Source organism: Sinocyclocheilus rhinocerous, unplaced genomic scaffold (genome assembly GCF_001515625.1).
Source record: "Sinocyclocheilus rhinocerous isolate Xijiao unplaced genomic scaffold, SAMN03320098_v1.1 scaffold2369, whole genome shotgun sequence".
NCBI lineage: Eukaryota > Metazoa > Chordata > Actinopteri > Cypriniformes > Cyprinidae > Sinocyclocheilus > Sinocyclocheilus rhinocerous.
In genome coordinates, this window is record NW_015645530.1 from 182,739 (window position 1) to 196,517 (window position 13,779).

At 37.0% G+C, this 13,779-nt stretch overlaps 2 protein-coding genes across 4 annotated transcripts; one reads left to right on the forward strand and one right to left on the reverse strand.

The window, feature by feature from the left end:
- The first annotated feature begins 3,582 nt into the window (after window positions 1-3,582).
- LOC107706086 (uncharacterized protein CXorf21) lies at window positions 3,583-5,612 on the forward strand. Its single transcript, XM_016509663.1, has 2 exons — window positions 3,583-3,735; window positions 4,610-5,612. The coding sequence occupies exon 2, from the start codon at window positions 4,610-4,612 to the stop codon at window positions 5,429-5,431; it is 822 nt and encodes a 273-aa protein (XP_016365149.1). The 5' UTR covers window positions 3,583-3,735; the 3' UTR covers window positions 5,432-5,612.
- Window positions 5,613-6,773: 1,161 nt separating this feature from the next.
- Window positions 6,774-13,545, reverse strand: LOC107706096 (E3 ubiquitin-protein ligase TRIM39-like). 3 transcript variants are annotated; one of them, XM_016509678.1, is made up of 7 exons: window positions 13,220-13,545; window positions 12,626-12,975; window positions 12,412-12,507; window positions 11,770-11,943; window positions 11,618-11,640; window positions 7,449-7,570; window positions 6,774-7,368 (listed from the first exon to the last, which is right to left on the reverse strand). In XM_016509678.1, the coding sequence occupies exons 1-7, from the start codon at window positions 13,431-13,433 to the stop codon at window positions 6,827-6,829; spliced, it is 1,521 nt and encodes a 506-aa protein (XP_016365164.1). In that variant the 5' UTR covers window positions 13,434-13,545; the 3' UTR covers window positions 6,774-6,826. The 3 variants fall into 3 exon arrangements, with proteins under 3 accessions (XP_016365164.1, XP_016365163.1, XP_016365165.1); XM_016509677.1 differs by having other exon boundaries at window positions 11,770-12,000; XM_016509679.1 differs by lacking the exon at window positions 12,412-12,507.
- Between the last annotated feature and the right edge of the window lie 234 nt (window positions 13,546-13,779).

Below are 13,779 nucleotides of genomic sequence, written 5' to 3' on the forward strand. Positions count from 1 at the left end.
AAACATCACAGTCGGTGTCTGGGTGCTGCAGTTTAGTGGTTAAATATCTGGGCTGATATGAGAAAGGATGTTGGTTCAAACCCCACGAGGGTTCTATCACCATTGTGCCCTTGATCAAAACACTTTATACCGTAAATCACTTGAAAAGCTTAAAACGCGTCAAAAATGTACTTAGCTTGCTTGTTTAGTAACCTTTAAATCTGTAAAATTACTTTTATTGGTGATAGTCAGCCTGTTCTGCTTCTCCATATCCCTCTCCGCGCGAAAACTTTCTTTATATCTTGAAGAAATTCAGAGCCAAGATGGAGATCTTGTCCATGGTGCCGAAGTGCTGTTTTTGATCCAAACGCGTTAAGGACATATTGCAAGGGATGACCATTTCTTACCGTATGAAAGAAGTCATGGTAGGTTTCTTAGGCAGCCATGGAGACGGTGCGCTTGTAACTCTACACTAACATATGAATAATTAACCAGCGTTAGACGTATTAGGCTACACACATGTGCTGGCTATCACAGTTAGCCCTATAATGCATATGTTACATCACATGCATTTTCGTATGCATAAAAAATATTTAATCAGAATGTAGATGTGTGTGCACACAATTTCAGGATGCTTCAGGTAAACCATAAATCACCCTGGATAAAGAATCTCCTAAATAATAGCTATTGTAATCTATTTACTTTTCTTTCTAAATATAGCTTATAATTCAGAAAAATTATTTAACATTTATATATATATGCAACTGACTATAGATAAAAGATGGAAAATGAAAACTAAATTTTCCTAATCCTTTAGTTCAGACAAATATTTTTTTAAATAATTTTTCCTATAAAGAATTGACTGTTTCTTTCATGTTTTTGAACTGCATTTAAATATTCTGAATAAAAACTTTCTATAGATATCTTTAAGAAACTAAATAAGCTTATAATTATAAATAATAAGAACGTTATTTAACATTTACTGTATGTAACTGAATATATAGATAAAAGATGGAAAAGGAAAACTACATTTGTGTTTAACCCACATACATTAACAAGTTAATACAAATTTATTTTTTAAATATAAAAATAGCAAGCTAAATGGGAACATATGACAATTAGACAATAATAGTTGTTGTTACTAATTTAAAACTATCATAAAATAATACATTTAAATATATTGAAATTAACTCTGATGTTCTGTGATGCTTTTAGGTTTGACTTGATGGCATGTTGGAAACATATTACAAAAGAACTTTGTTTTTCCTGTTACTGAATGACAATACTTAAATTATCAGTGGATACATCGTAGACAGATGTGTCTCATATATATTATCAGAACTTATTTAAGAATAATGAATTGCTGGGTCTCAGGAAGATAAATGCAAAGATGAGAACAGAATCCATTCATATTAAACAAATGCTTCAGACACTTGAGCTAGAGCCACTACGGCAGGATGGCTAAAGTTTCTGGTGGGGTATTGGGTGGACTCTGGGAGCTGTGTGGTCTCCATTAAGGGAGTTTATTCCTTGTGTGTATTGAAGCATATGGATCCTCAAATGCAAACTGTGTGTGTGTTGCTTCAGGATAGCAATCATACATTTGTGTTTTATTATCTTATTTTTATTCATTTATTATCATTTACTCATATATAATCATACAATCATTTATAAGCATCAGCCATTTAAGGAGGCCTAATTTTTCATTTGATTATTTACATTTAATTATTTAGTTATTTATCTCATTTATCATTTAATAATTTATTCAATAACTATTTTATTATGTTATATTTCTTATTATCTTTGCTTATAGTGTTTCCTATAGTTGTTTAATCTTATGATTTGTGGAGTTTCATGAAACGTGTGTTCACGAATAAGAGATGAGAGGGAATATCGCAAATGCAAGGTTGTGTGGGATGTTGTTACACTTGTTACATTTGTGCTGGTCAGATAAAGTCTGAGCATTGAAACTGAGATTATTCAATAAACTTTGCTCCTTTTTACTATCATCAGCTTGTCTCTCTTTTTTCTGCTCTTCTCTGACTTTACTCAGTCAACTTCTTGGCTTTTAGAAGACTGTTAATACAGTTTAGGGTACCAGACAAAACACTGGTTTTGGGTACCGGACAAGACTTGCTGTTAAAGGCACAATATGTAATTTTCGCCACTAGAGGGCTCGTATTCAAAATAAACAAAGAGACAAAGGCATAGTTTGATGATGCCGTGACTGAGTGTGGAATCATGGGAGTTGTGGTCTTCATCCCCACAGCCGAAGCAATCCGACGGGACTCGGGCAGAAATCATGTTCATGGATGAGCTAATGATTTATTAACGTAGTAGAATGAAGCAGGGTGAGGCTGAAAGCCGTCGAAGAAAATTGCTTATTTCTCTGGATTTAAACATTCTTCGAAACATTTGGGATAATGTAAATACACAAGTCAGCAAAAATATATAACACTGTTCTAGTGGTTTTTGGATATTTTAATAAAAAAATCTTACATATTGTGCCTTTAACGTTTTTTTTTGGGGGGGTATTAGACAACTTTGCTGAGTGTTACCAGACAAAACGGATATTTTCTGACAGGGTCTTGCGTTAAATGCGTTTTTTTGTGTGTGGGAAATAGATTAAAGCACAATAATGAACCGGCATGGAAAAAAATAAAACAACAATAATAAAAATGGCATGACACTCTCCGCAGGTTGTTGTACACCTTAAAACATAAGAACATTTTATTGACTTTGTGATCTGAATTTTTGTCTGCCTAAAGAAGTACTAATTATTTTTAACAGACATTATTCTGAAAACAATGTTCTGCTTGTGCATATCTAGTTTAGTGCATACTGGGAGAACATTGCGAGAAAGCCTATAATGTGCTTGTTCACTTGTTTGTTGGTTCATCAGGTAATCTTTCTTTTTATATAAGATAGACAGATCATCACATGAATAATGAATGTAGGTGATGCAGCATTTTGTCACCGACCCTTTAGCCGATTAACCACCGCTACGTGGACGGGTGTTCAATCTACATGTCTAGTAGTGGTTTGAATTACATTGGTATTGGGGAAATGAAGACTCACTGTTACATAAGAATCCAAAAAGCTGCAGGTGCAAACGTTGGTTTTAGGGGAAATATGTGGTCTATAGAGACATTTTTCATTCTAATGAAACTGCAAAATATGACAGCTGCATGAAGTAGCGTGAAAGAGTTTAAGAGAAAAAGAATTACAGATTACAACAGTGCCAATAAATACCCAGAATAGGACCATGGTCCTTCACCTGTTAGCACAGACAGTCCTTTAATTCACTTTAATTTATGTTTTATATACTTAAAGTTAATATACTCTCAATTATGGAAATGACCAACCCTCTTAAAAAAGACTGGAAGTCTAGGGGAAACACAGCAAAGGGAGTGGGTGCGCTTGTCTGAGGTGTGTGGAAATACTCTTAACCTGTTGATGGCTGCACCGCTCATTGAAGTCTATTGTAATGAATATAACAAGCTTGCATCATGAGAACAGGCATGCATAAATGCACATAAATGTGATTCCAAATTTACATGGAAGACAGAATCTCAACATACTTTCACTTCCTCCCTCAGTGGAGCATAAAACTGAACAAATATAGCATAACTTTCACTTACAGTGAAATAAAAACCGTTACAGCAGTGCATAAAAACGGCAGAGACTCAGAGAAAGAGACAGAACTGCACAGAACCACCGCAGCTCAACAATCAAAAATTCTTCAGTAGAAAAAAGGTAAGCTTAGGAAACTTTATATATCTATCTATGGTAATTCTCCCTTTGTCACCCATATTCTAGCTGGATTTTAGTCTCGTTAGTTGGTCTGACGTTTTTGGTAATGAAAATCATATTCAATTGTGGAAGATGGTGATGCGAATATGAATGAATATGTCCAAGATTCCTTTATATTGGGGTAATGTGAGATGGACTGAGCAATGATATTATATTTTTGCCCATGGGCCAGCCTTGAGATTTCACAAGTCCCACTGTGTGTAGTTTATCTTTAGATACAGTTTATATATGTATATATATAGTTTTCTATTATATTGTTTTTTATTTATAATCATTTATTTTTTTAATATACACTACATTTGAAAAGTTTTAATGTTTTGTAAAGAAGTCTAATATAACATTAATAGTAACATTGTAAAATATTATTACAATTTATAATAACTGTTTTTTTAATTTTGAATGTATTTTAATATTTATTTTAATTCCCATGATAGCAAAGCTGAATTTTCAACATGAATACATCACGCCAGTCTTCAGTGCCATGTCATCATTCAGAAATCTTTTTAAAATGCTGATTTGATGCTGAAGAAACATTTCTTACCGTTTATTTTTTTTCATGTGGAAAACGTGATGCATTTTTTCAGGATTCTAAAGAACAGCATTTCTTTGAAATATCTGTGATTGAAATTTCTGACGTTCTAAATGTCTTTACTGTCACTTTTGATGAATATAATGCACCCTTGCTCAAAGTATTTCCTTCTTTTGTTCTTTCTAAAAAAAAACAAACAAACGTGTAAACGCTGAAATAAACTTTTGAATGCTTGGTCTTTTGAGTTTGAGCGTGAACCGATTTAACTTCTGTCTTTGTGTACTGCAGATGTTGTGTGAAGGTAAGCTGTGGAGTTTGGTGTTTGAAGCTGATCCAGAGTGTGTAAATCCTCCTATGTGCTGCACGGTCACGGCACAATCATCGTCTCCGCCGAGATACCTCCTCTCAGCACAAAGCCCTGTCCACTCATCCCTAAAGAATACAACCCGGACCAAGACCCAGCAGAGCGATGCCCATCCTTCCCCCATGGACCCTGCGGCAGGACGGCAACTCGCCATAGGTGTGGATATCCCAAGGCATGCGGACGCCCCAGTAACAGAGGCCTTTTTGGTGCCCTCAAGCTGCCACAGCATCTGCCAGCATTACAGCGATTTACACATTGCTGGTGGCCAGGTGCTGCCGCTCAGCCCCAGCGCAGGGGATGTACATGGCAATCTCATTCAGGACCCCCACACTGGGCCCTTCCTCCTGTCTGGGGATGTTCCCTCCCCCTCCCTCCTGCCTCCTCTGGTCCATGAGTACAGGAGTTCGAGGCGCTGGAGGGAAGAAAGCGGGCGCGAGCGTCCCTCTCTTCTGCAATTTATCCGGCCTCTCTCTAACTCACAGCTCAACGGCTACTTGGAACAGAAGCTTTTGGAGCTGTACAAGCAGTACCTGACCGAGGGACCTGCGGCGGCCAGGCCCGTCATGGCCTCTGAGCTTCTGCAGACCAGCCTGGACCAGATGACTCTCCAGCTGAGCCGTGAGCAGAACATGGAGACGGCTCGGGCCAAAGACATGCTGCTCAGCTGCCTGCTGAGAGTCACCAGCAGTTACCAGTCCAGCGAGATCAGCACGCCTCTACTGCAGATCTCCACTGAGACAAAGTGAGTTTGATAGTGGGAAGAGATGAAAAGACAGAGGAGGGAAAAAAAACTTTGTGGCAGCAAGACCAAGGAGATGGACTTTCATGTGTACCGTGTAACATGTAATAGTTTGAAACTACCATTTCCATAATCACTGATTAACATGCTAAAGTAATTGTAATTCTGAAAATGCAAATTAAATACAATTTGTAATTCAAATGGTGTTGATTATTTGAGTTCCCACAGTCATTAAAAGTCTGGATAAATAAAATAAACATTAAATAAGTTTTAAAAGGTTTCATTGTTTTACCTAGAAATTGTACACTATGTAAAACAATGTTATTTTATTATTATTTATGTATAATTATATTATTTATTCATCTTTTAAATAAGCTTTTGCATGTTCAGTTTTCATTTTAATTTTATGAGCTTGTTATAATTATTAGTTTTTAACATTTCTAAATAGCCTTAATTTATTTTTATTTCTGTTTTAGAAATTTAAGTACATATTTTAATTTAAGAACATATTTTAATAAATGGCCATGGCAACATTTCTAATTTTTTTTTTTTTTTTTTTTAAGTTTACATCCAAAATGTTTATTGTACTTCAGCTTAATTACCAAAAGTGGTAATTAAGGTTTTTAATAGTTTTAGTTGCCAATAACAACACTGCTGTGAGAGCAATTGAATAAAAAATTGTAAATAGAATTCAATCACTGATCAAAAGGTTCCAAAAACCTGTTGTTGTCATAATCTAATCAGAGGTAAAATTTGAATCGCCTAACATGAACGGGACATATAGTTTATACACAATGTATGATTTTCTTCCTTCATATAAACAAAAAAGACTTTAGATATATAATCTCTGTGGATTATTAAAGTCAATGGAGACTAGCAGCTGTTAGGTTATCCACATTCTTCAAAATATTTTCTTTTGTGTTCAGCAGAAGAAAGAAATTCTTACAGGTTTGGAACAATCCGAGGGTGAGAAAATTATGACAATTTTAATTTTTGGGTATTTATTCCTTTAAATATGTACATGCCTTTTAATAGACTCAGCATTATTTCGTCAATAATCATGTTTTATTTCTTTATTTATTATATACAGTGGGTACGGAAAGTATTCAGACCCCCTTAAATTTTTCACTCTTTGTTATATTGCAGCCATTTGCTAAAATCATTTAAGTTAATTTTTTTTCCTCATTAATGTACACACAGCACCCCATACATACAGAAAAACACAGAATTGTTGACATCTTTGCAGATTTATTAAAAAAGAAAAACTGAAAAATGCTCAGTATTTAGTAGAAGCACCCATTTGATCTAATACAGCCATGAGTCTTTGTATGTCTAAACATCAGCAGCAGAGTCAAAGATTATTAAATGAAGACAACTTTTAAGTCAAGATTAATATCTTGATCTATGGCAAATCTTTTTTTACTGAGGAATTTACAGGTAAGATGAGAAGAGGAGAAATGTCACAGCCAACACCGAAGAATGGGAATAATCTTTCAGTGAACGTGTGTGTAAAAGAGTGCATATGAGTGTCAGTAAGAGGGTCAGAGAACGACAGCTCTCCACTGTCCCAGTCCAGCTGAACTCTGATCCTCTGCAGTTTCTCTTTCACTGGGAGGAGAGCTGGTGATTGTGGTGGTTCATGTGCTTTATATTCACCACAGAAATGACCCACCAGCCAGATTCCACTCCTTGAGAATATTTTATTCCTCCTCTGAGCAGATTCGGTCATCACTCCGAGGAACCAGCCTGTACTGTCTCCGACCTCAACGTCCCAGCAGTGAGAGCCAGAGTCAAAGCCCTCTGAGCCCAGAACACACGCAAACATGTCGAATCTCTCTGGATTCTCAGGAAGAGTCTGTTCCTCATCGCTGTATCTCACACTGGTCAGATCCTCAGACAGGATGAGATTACAGTGAGCAGTGTTGGGGTCAAAGGTCACAGGAGCTGAAGAGAGAGACACACAAACATGAAACAAAATAAATGACTCTTACGATGGAGATGAATTCATTGTGTGCTTTACTCACTGTAATCAACAGTTTTCTGCATCTTCTGTAACACAGTAAACTTCAGGTTGCTCAGGTGTTTTGGCACATTGATCAGAACTCCAGAAATGTCCTCTGGATCTGGCGCTTTACACTGGGAAACTCTGGGAAAACACTCAGTAGTCAGTGATGCTGTGGGTCTGAGTTCAGAACAACAGAGGAGAAACGATACAAACCTTTTCAAAGTGGCATCATAGTTCTACAAAAAAAAAGAGAAATGTAAGTTATGCAACAAGACTAAATTAGAATTCTTGAAAATAATAAATTTGCATTCAGCTCTATTAAAATGAAAATGGTGTAATTTCTATATATTAAAACAAAACAAAAAATACTTCATACCTGCAGAAAAAAAGCATCTTCAGCTTTCAGCTCCTCCTCTACAGCTGCGATTGTGGCAGAAATAGATGACATCTCTTTTCTCATCTTCTCAATCTTCTTCCTCAGTATCTGGCTCTTTTGCTCTTCTTCCTCCCTCAGTGCTTTTTTCCTGGCTGCTTCTTCATTACACAAACTTTGGCGAAGCTTCACAAACTCCTCCTTGATCCGCCCCTCGGTGTATTGAGCCTGAAACTGAAAACTAATGTCTATAATGTCTATCTATATTCTATATACACATAAACATACAGTATACACACACATTTTACAATGCAAGAGTGCTTCATTGCTTTTAAACTTTAATAACTCCTTACCTTAATATGTTCTGCGGTTTGAAGCGAAGTCTTTTGAAACTCCTGAAATATTCTCAACTTCACCTGCAATGGTTTCAATGCAGTTTTCAGTTTCTCCTGGAATAAATCAACAGAATGGGTTAACATAAAATTACCTGTTACCAGCTCCTGTACATCTAATAAATTAAACATGTACTTCTTTCAGATGATTTTTTGCACGTTTTAATACAGTTATACTACATTTAGTATGTATTCCATCACGCTTTCTTCCACCTGGTTACTAAGGTACATTACATTCTGATCAACCGCTTAAATAACGGATTCCCTCTAAACGCTGAATTGGATCTCAAATAAAGAGCTGACTGGCCTTAGCTGCAGCGCTGTCGGTGAACTGTAGTGAGCTGGATGTAGTGTTTTTATCATCATCATTTGCTGCTGTGTCCATCACTTCTCGTCGTCTCTTCACCTCCATTGAAGGCGTTGACTCCGCACATCGTTTCTCTCTCATCTTCCTCCACGTATCTTTAATAAGCCATTTTATTCGTTCTGCGTCTTTGGACACGCGATCGTACCTCAGCAACAGAGTTCTGCATATGCTGCAGATGGCCAGAGTCGTGGCCTTAAATTTGCCAACTAATTCCTCCAACACGACCGCATAATCCGCTTTGTTTTCAGACTTGTGCCCGTGAAATAGTCGGTGCTTGTTACATTTGGATGGATAGAATTCCCTACCACAGAGCAAACAGTCATTTTCCACTTTCTTCGGTTTGGTCTGTACAACGTTTTGCGGAGACTCCTGTGCCATTATTATCATCATCGATTTCAGATTTACCCGCCCCTAAAAACGAACTGTAGTTTCAACAGCGAACTGTGATTGGTCACATTACATGTCAGTCACGTGATTTCTTCCGGTCTAAGTGGGCGGTTCTTGGCCAGTATGAGAACAGTGCGCATGCGGTGCTTTTCTCTCCAAGTAGGTATAAATCATGGTATAAATTCAGACCGGAGATCTCCAAAATGGGGCGTGAACTCCAAAAGTGGGCAGAACCTCCAAAATGGAGTGGGGTCTCCTCGCGCAATGATTTTCACCATTGGCTTTGGCTCCAGCCAGTTGTTTATTTACATTTCAAAATAAAACGTTATAAGTTAAACATTGTTTCTAGTTCATCCAAAACAAAATATGCTATATAAATAAATATACTCCATGAAAGCAGAGCCCAAAGCTCTTGGCCAGTGGTGTTTGGACTGGAGTTTGAACCTCTTCATGGTATAAACGCGAATCACCCACGAGCTCTCCCGCGAGCCGTCCCAGCTTCCAGCGCAAAGATTTGACTCTATCGCTTTGTTCTAAGCAACGGGAGCGTCCCGGGGCTCGAAATTCGCAGGGTAGGAGGGGGTAGTGATGCTGGGTGCAAATAAAAAGGTGCCATTGTCCGGTGAGGTCCGGTTGGGGATTTACGGAACGATCTCATATTGCATAATCTTATTAACTGTTTATCTCCTGAACTGCATCTTTCTTTTCCATGCCATTCAGCGCCAATCCCGCCGTGCATTCAATTTCACTGGTTAAAGGGGTCATGATGCGATTTCAATTTTTCCTTTCTCTTTGGAGTGTTACAAGCTCTTGGTGCATAAAGAAGATCTGTAAAGTTGCAAAGACTAAAGTCTCAAATCCAAAGAGATATTCTTTATAAAAGTTAAGAGTCAGCCACACCTCATGGATTGGGGAAAAAAATTGCGCATGCGCTTCATGTGCCTGTTTGCCAATGGGAGGAAGCCACGCCCCATTTTGGAGCTCCCACCCCGTTTTGGAGTTCCCGCCTCCATTTGGAGATCTCCAAGCTGCAGTTATACCCTTTTCTTTCTGTCCCTCAGCGATTTTATATATATATATATATATATATATATATATATATCCTTTCGCATTCAAAATGCTTACTGAAATTGCTATAGGAATTGAAGTTTAGATATATTTTTTAAACACAATAACCAACTAAATAAACAAATGACAAAGCTTTGTCCGTGTTATCATTTGAGATACTATTAGTTTTGATTAATATTTTAAGTTTTTATATTTATATATTCCGTTATCATTTCATAATTTTTTTTTTTTTGTCATTTGTAGTATCTACTACATATGAGTAGTACGTTTGTTTGAAATATATCTATATATACACACATACAGTTCCGTTTTAGTTATTAGAAATGTTGCTTTGGAAACTATTTGAAATAAAAACGTTTTTTTAGTAGTTTATTTCAAGAAATGTTTTTTTTTTTTTCATATTTTTAGACATTTGAAAATTACACCATCTTAAAACTCTCTGACTAGTTTATGTGGATTAGGTAAAAATATTAATTTTACTGTCATGCCATAGTGATAATGTGGATATTAATCTTAGGATGTTAATATTAAACTACATACATACATGTTTTTCTCAGCAAGAAGATGAATATTGAAATTAATGCTTCTTGTATTCACTGCACATACAGTCCATTTTCACATCTTTGCCACTTGAATGAAAGAAATGTTTTAATAAAACAAGTAAAAATTAGGAAATAACTGCAAAAAATGCAACCAAAACAAATCTATTCTATATTTATTATAAGTTATTGAAAATGGAAATGTACATCAATTCATGTTTATAGACACAAACAATTTTACCATTAATTGGACTCTATTACAGTCATTTTTACAGGTAGGATGAGCAAAGGAGAAATGTTACAGCCAACACCAAAAAATGGGAATAATCTTTCAGTGAACGTGTGTGTAAAAGAGTGTATATGAGTGTCAGTAAGAGGGTCAGAGAACGACAGCTCTCCACTGTCCCAGTCCAGCTGAACTCTGATCCTCTGCAGTTTCTCTTTCACTGGGAGGAGAGCTGGTGATTGTGGTGGTTCATGTGCTTTATATTCACCACAGAAATGACCCACCAGCCAGATTCCACTCCTTGAGAATATTTTATTCCTCCTCTGAGCAGATTCGGTCATCACTCCGAGGAACCAGCCTGTACTGTCTCCGACCTCAACGTCCCAGCAGTGAGAGCCAGAGTCAAAGCCCTCTGAGCCCAGAACACACGCAAACATGTCGAATCTCTCTGGATTCTCAGGAAGAGTCTGTTCCTCATCGCTGTATCTCACACTGGTCAGATCCTCAGACAGGATGAGATTACAGTGAGCAGTGTTGGGGTCAAAGGTCACAGGAGCTGAAGAGAGAGACACACAAACATGAAACAAAATAAATGACTCTTACGATGGAGATGAATTCATTGTGTGCTTTACTCACTGTAATCAACAGTTTTCTGCATCTTCTGTAACACAGTAAACTTCAGGTTGCTCAGGTGTTTTGGCACATTGATCAGAACTCCAGAAATGTCCTCTGGATCTGGATCTGGCGCTTTACACTGGGAAACTCTGGGAAAACACTCAGTAGTCAGTGATGCTGTGGGTCTGAGTTCAGAACAACAGAGGAGAAACGATACAAACCTTTTCAAAGTGGCATCATAGTTCTACAAAAAAGGGTAAAAGAAATGCAGGTTATGCAGTGAAACTAAATTAGAATTTTGAAAATGACATTTGCATTAATCTCCATTATAATGAAGATGCTGTAATTTCTATAAAAAACACATGCTTCATACTTGCAGGAGTAAAGCATCTTCAGCTTTCATCTCCTCCTCTACAGCTGCGATTGTGGCAGAAATAGATGACATCTCTTTTCTCATCTTCTCAATCTTCTTCCTCAGTATCTGGCTCTTTTGCTCTTCTTCCTCCCTCAGTGCTTTTATCCTCGCTGCCTCTTCATTAGATAACAACTGGTAAAGTTTGACAAAATTCTCCTTAATCTGCTTCTCTGTGCATTTAGCCTGAATCTGGAATCAAAGACATTTCCAAGAAAGACAAAATGGGTAAATGAAGTTTGTGCAAAGTCTTTTTAATTAAAATGTGCAAGGCTTCCTGCATCAGTCATTTTTAGTTATTTTAGCTGTACAAATAAAATCTGTTACTTTGCTTGATGTTTCAAACTGCCATTTATTTTTATATTATTTTTAATTTATTATCATAATCATAAACGCACTGATCAAATAGTTTTACCAGGTACTGCATTTTGTTATCCTTCTAGTTATTTACCCATAGTGGCTAATGAATCTGAAGTTTTCACACATTCACAGGAAATAGTTTACTTCTGCCTTTAAAAAATAAATAAATAAATAAAATAAGGTGGATATGTCAATATATATTTTCAAAGTATTATTGTTGTAAGGCCTAAATTAAATTCTGACCTTAATGCATTCTGCAGTTTGATGCAAGGTTTGTTGAAACTCCTGTGAGATTCTCAACTTCTCCCGTAAGGCTTTTATTTGAGCTTTGAGGCTCTCCTAAAAGAAATTAGCTTAATATAAACACTAGATATAAACTTTTCTTTAACCTAATTTTTATGTCATGTATTACTGGAGATAATACCTCGTGACCAGATCAGATAACGAATGAACTCACCTTAGTTTCAGTGCTGTCTGTGGATATTAATAATGCAGAATCAGTGTTGGCATCACATGTTGCTGTCTGGAATTCACTTTTGCAGGACACTGAATCACATGTAGCTCTTGCCTTCACCTCACTCTCCTCTGTGCTAATACATGGCTGTTCAGGGCCTTGATTCACTGCAGCTGCCTCAAGAAGGGTGTCTACTACAAGTTTCTCATCTTTTCTCCTATTTCCTAAAGCTGGTCTTTTTTTGGCTCTCTGATATCTGCTTAAGTTTGTTTGGCTGTGAGCATCTTTTACTTCCAACTTAAGTGACGGTGCCCAGTCAGGATTTTTTTCATCATGAAGGTAACTTGGTCTACCTAAAATAAACGTAATACGTAGACTGTGACAATCCTTACATATATTTTGTAATGAAAAGGGGCTAGACTATCCAAGCATTTTTTTTGAAGGTATGACAGCAAGAAAGCATGCTAACGATATAAATAAAGTACAGAAGACCACGAACGAAAACAATACAATCTGCAGCTGACATAAACTTAAGCTAAATTATTTTTACGCAAGCATAATAAGAAAAACTACTTTCCACGTGCTGTGTTTGTTTACCTTGGACGAAGTGATCCGAACACACTCTGCAGCCGTCTGAGATCTTCACGTTACTCCTGTTTATTCTGGCTAGCCATGTAGCCCGTCTTCTTTCACAAAGTGTTCTAGTTTCCTCTCCTTCGCGTGTTCTCACTCGCGGTATTCTAAAAAAGCCCACTTTGATACCATTTGACGAGTGGCTACGACAACCCCTCACAGCACAAGTTATTACCATTGCACTGTAAAATCTTAAACTGTATTACTCTTGCTCCGAGCTCTGCTTTGCCTACCAAAATGGCGCGGGCACTGTTTGAAACATCATCGGATCGCGTTAAGAAAAAAGACCAGCTGTGGTTGGTCACTTGCAGTGTTGCCAGATTGGATGGACGATTTCCAGCCCAAAAGCTCACAAAAACCCGCCCAAAAACCTCCCAAAACTTTAACTGTCAAAATAATGTTATAGAATATGTAAATCAAGGTTGATAAGGGCCATTTAAACTCCTTAAAACAAAATATTGACGACAAAATAGGCAAATAAAAATGATAAATAAGATAAATTTCGCAGGTAAACGGATCAAATC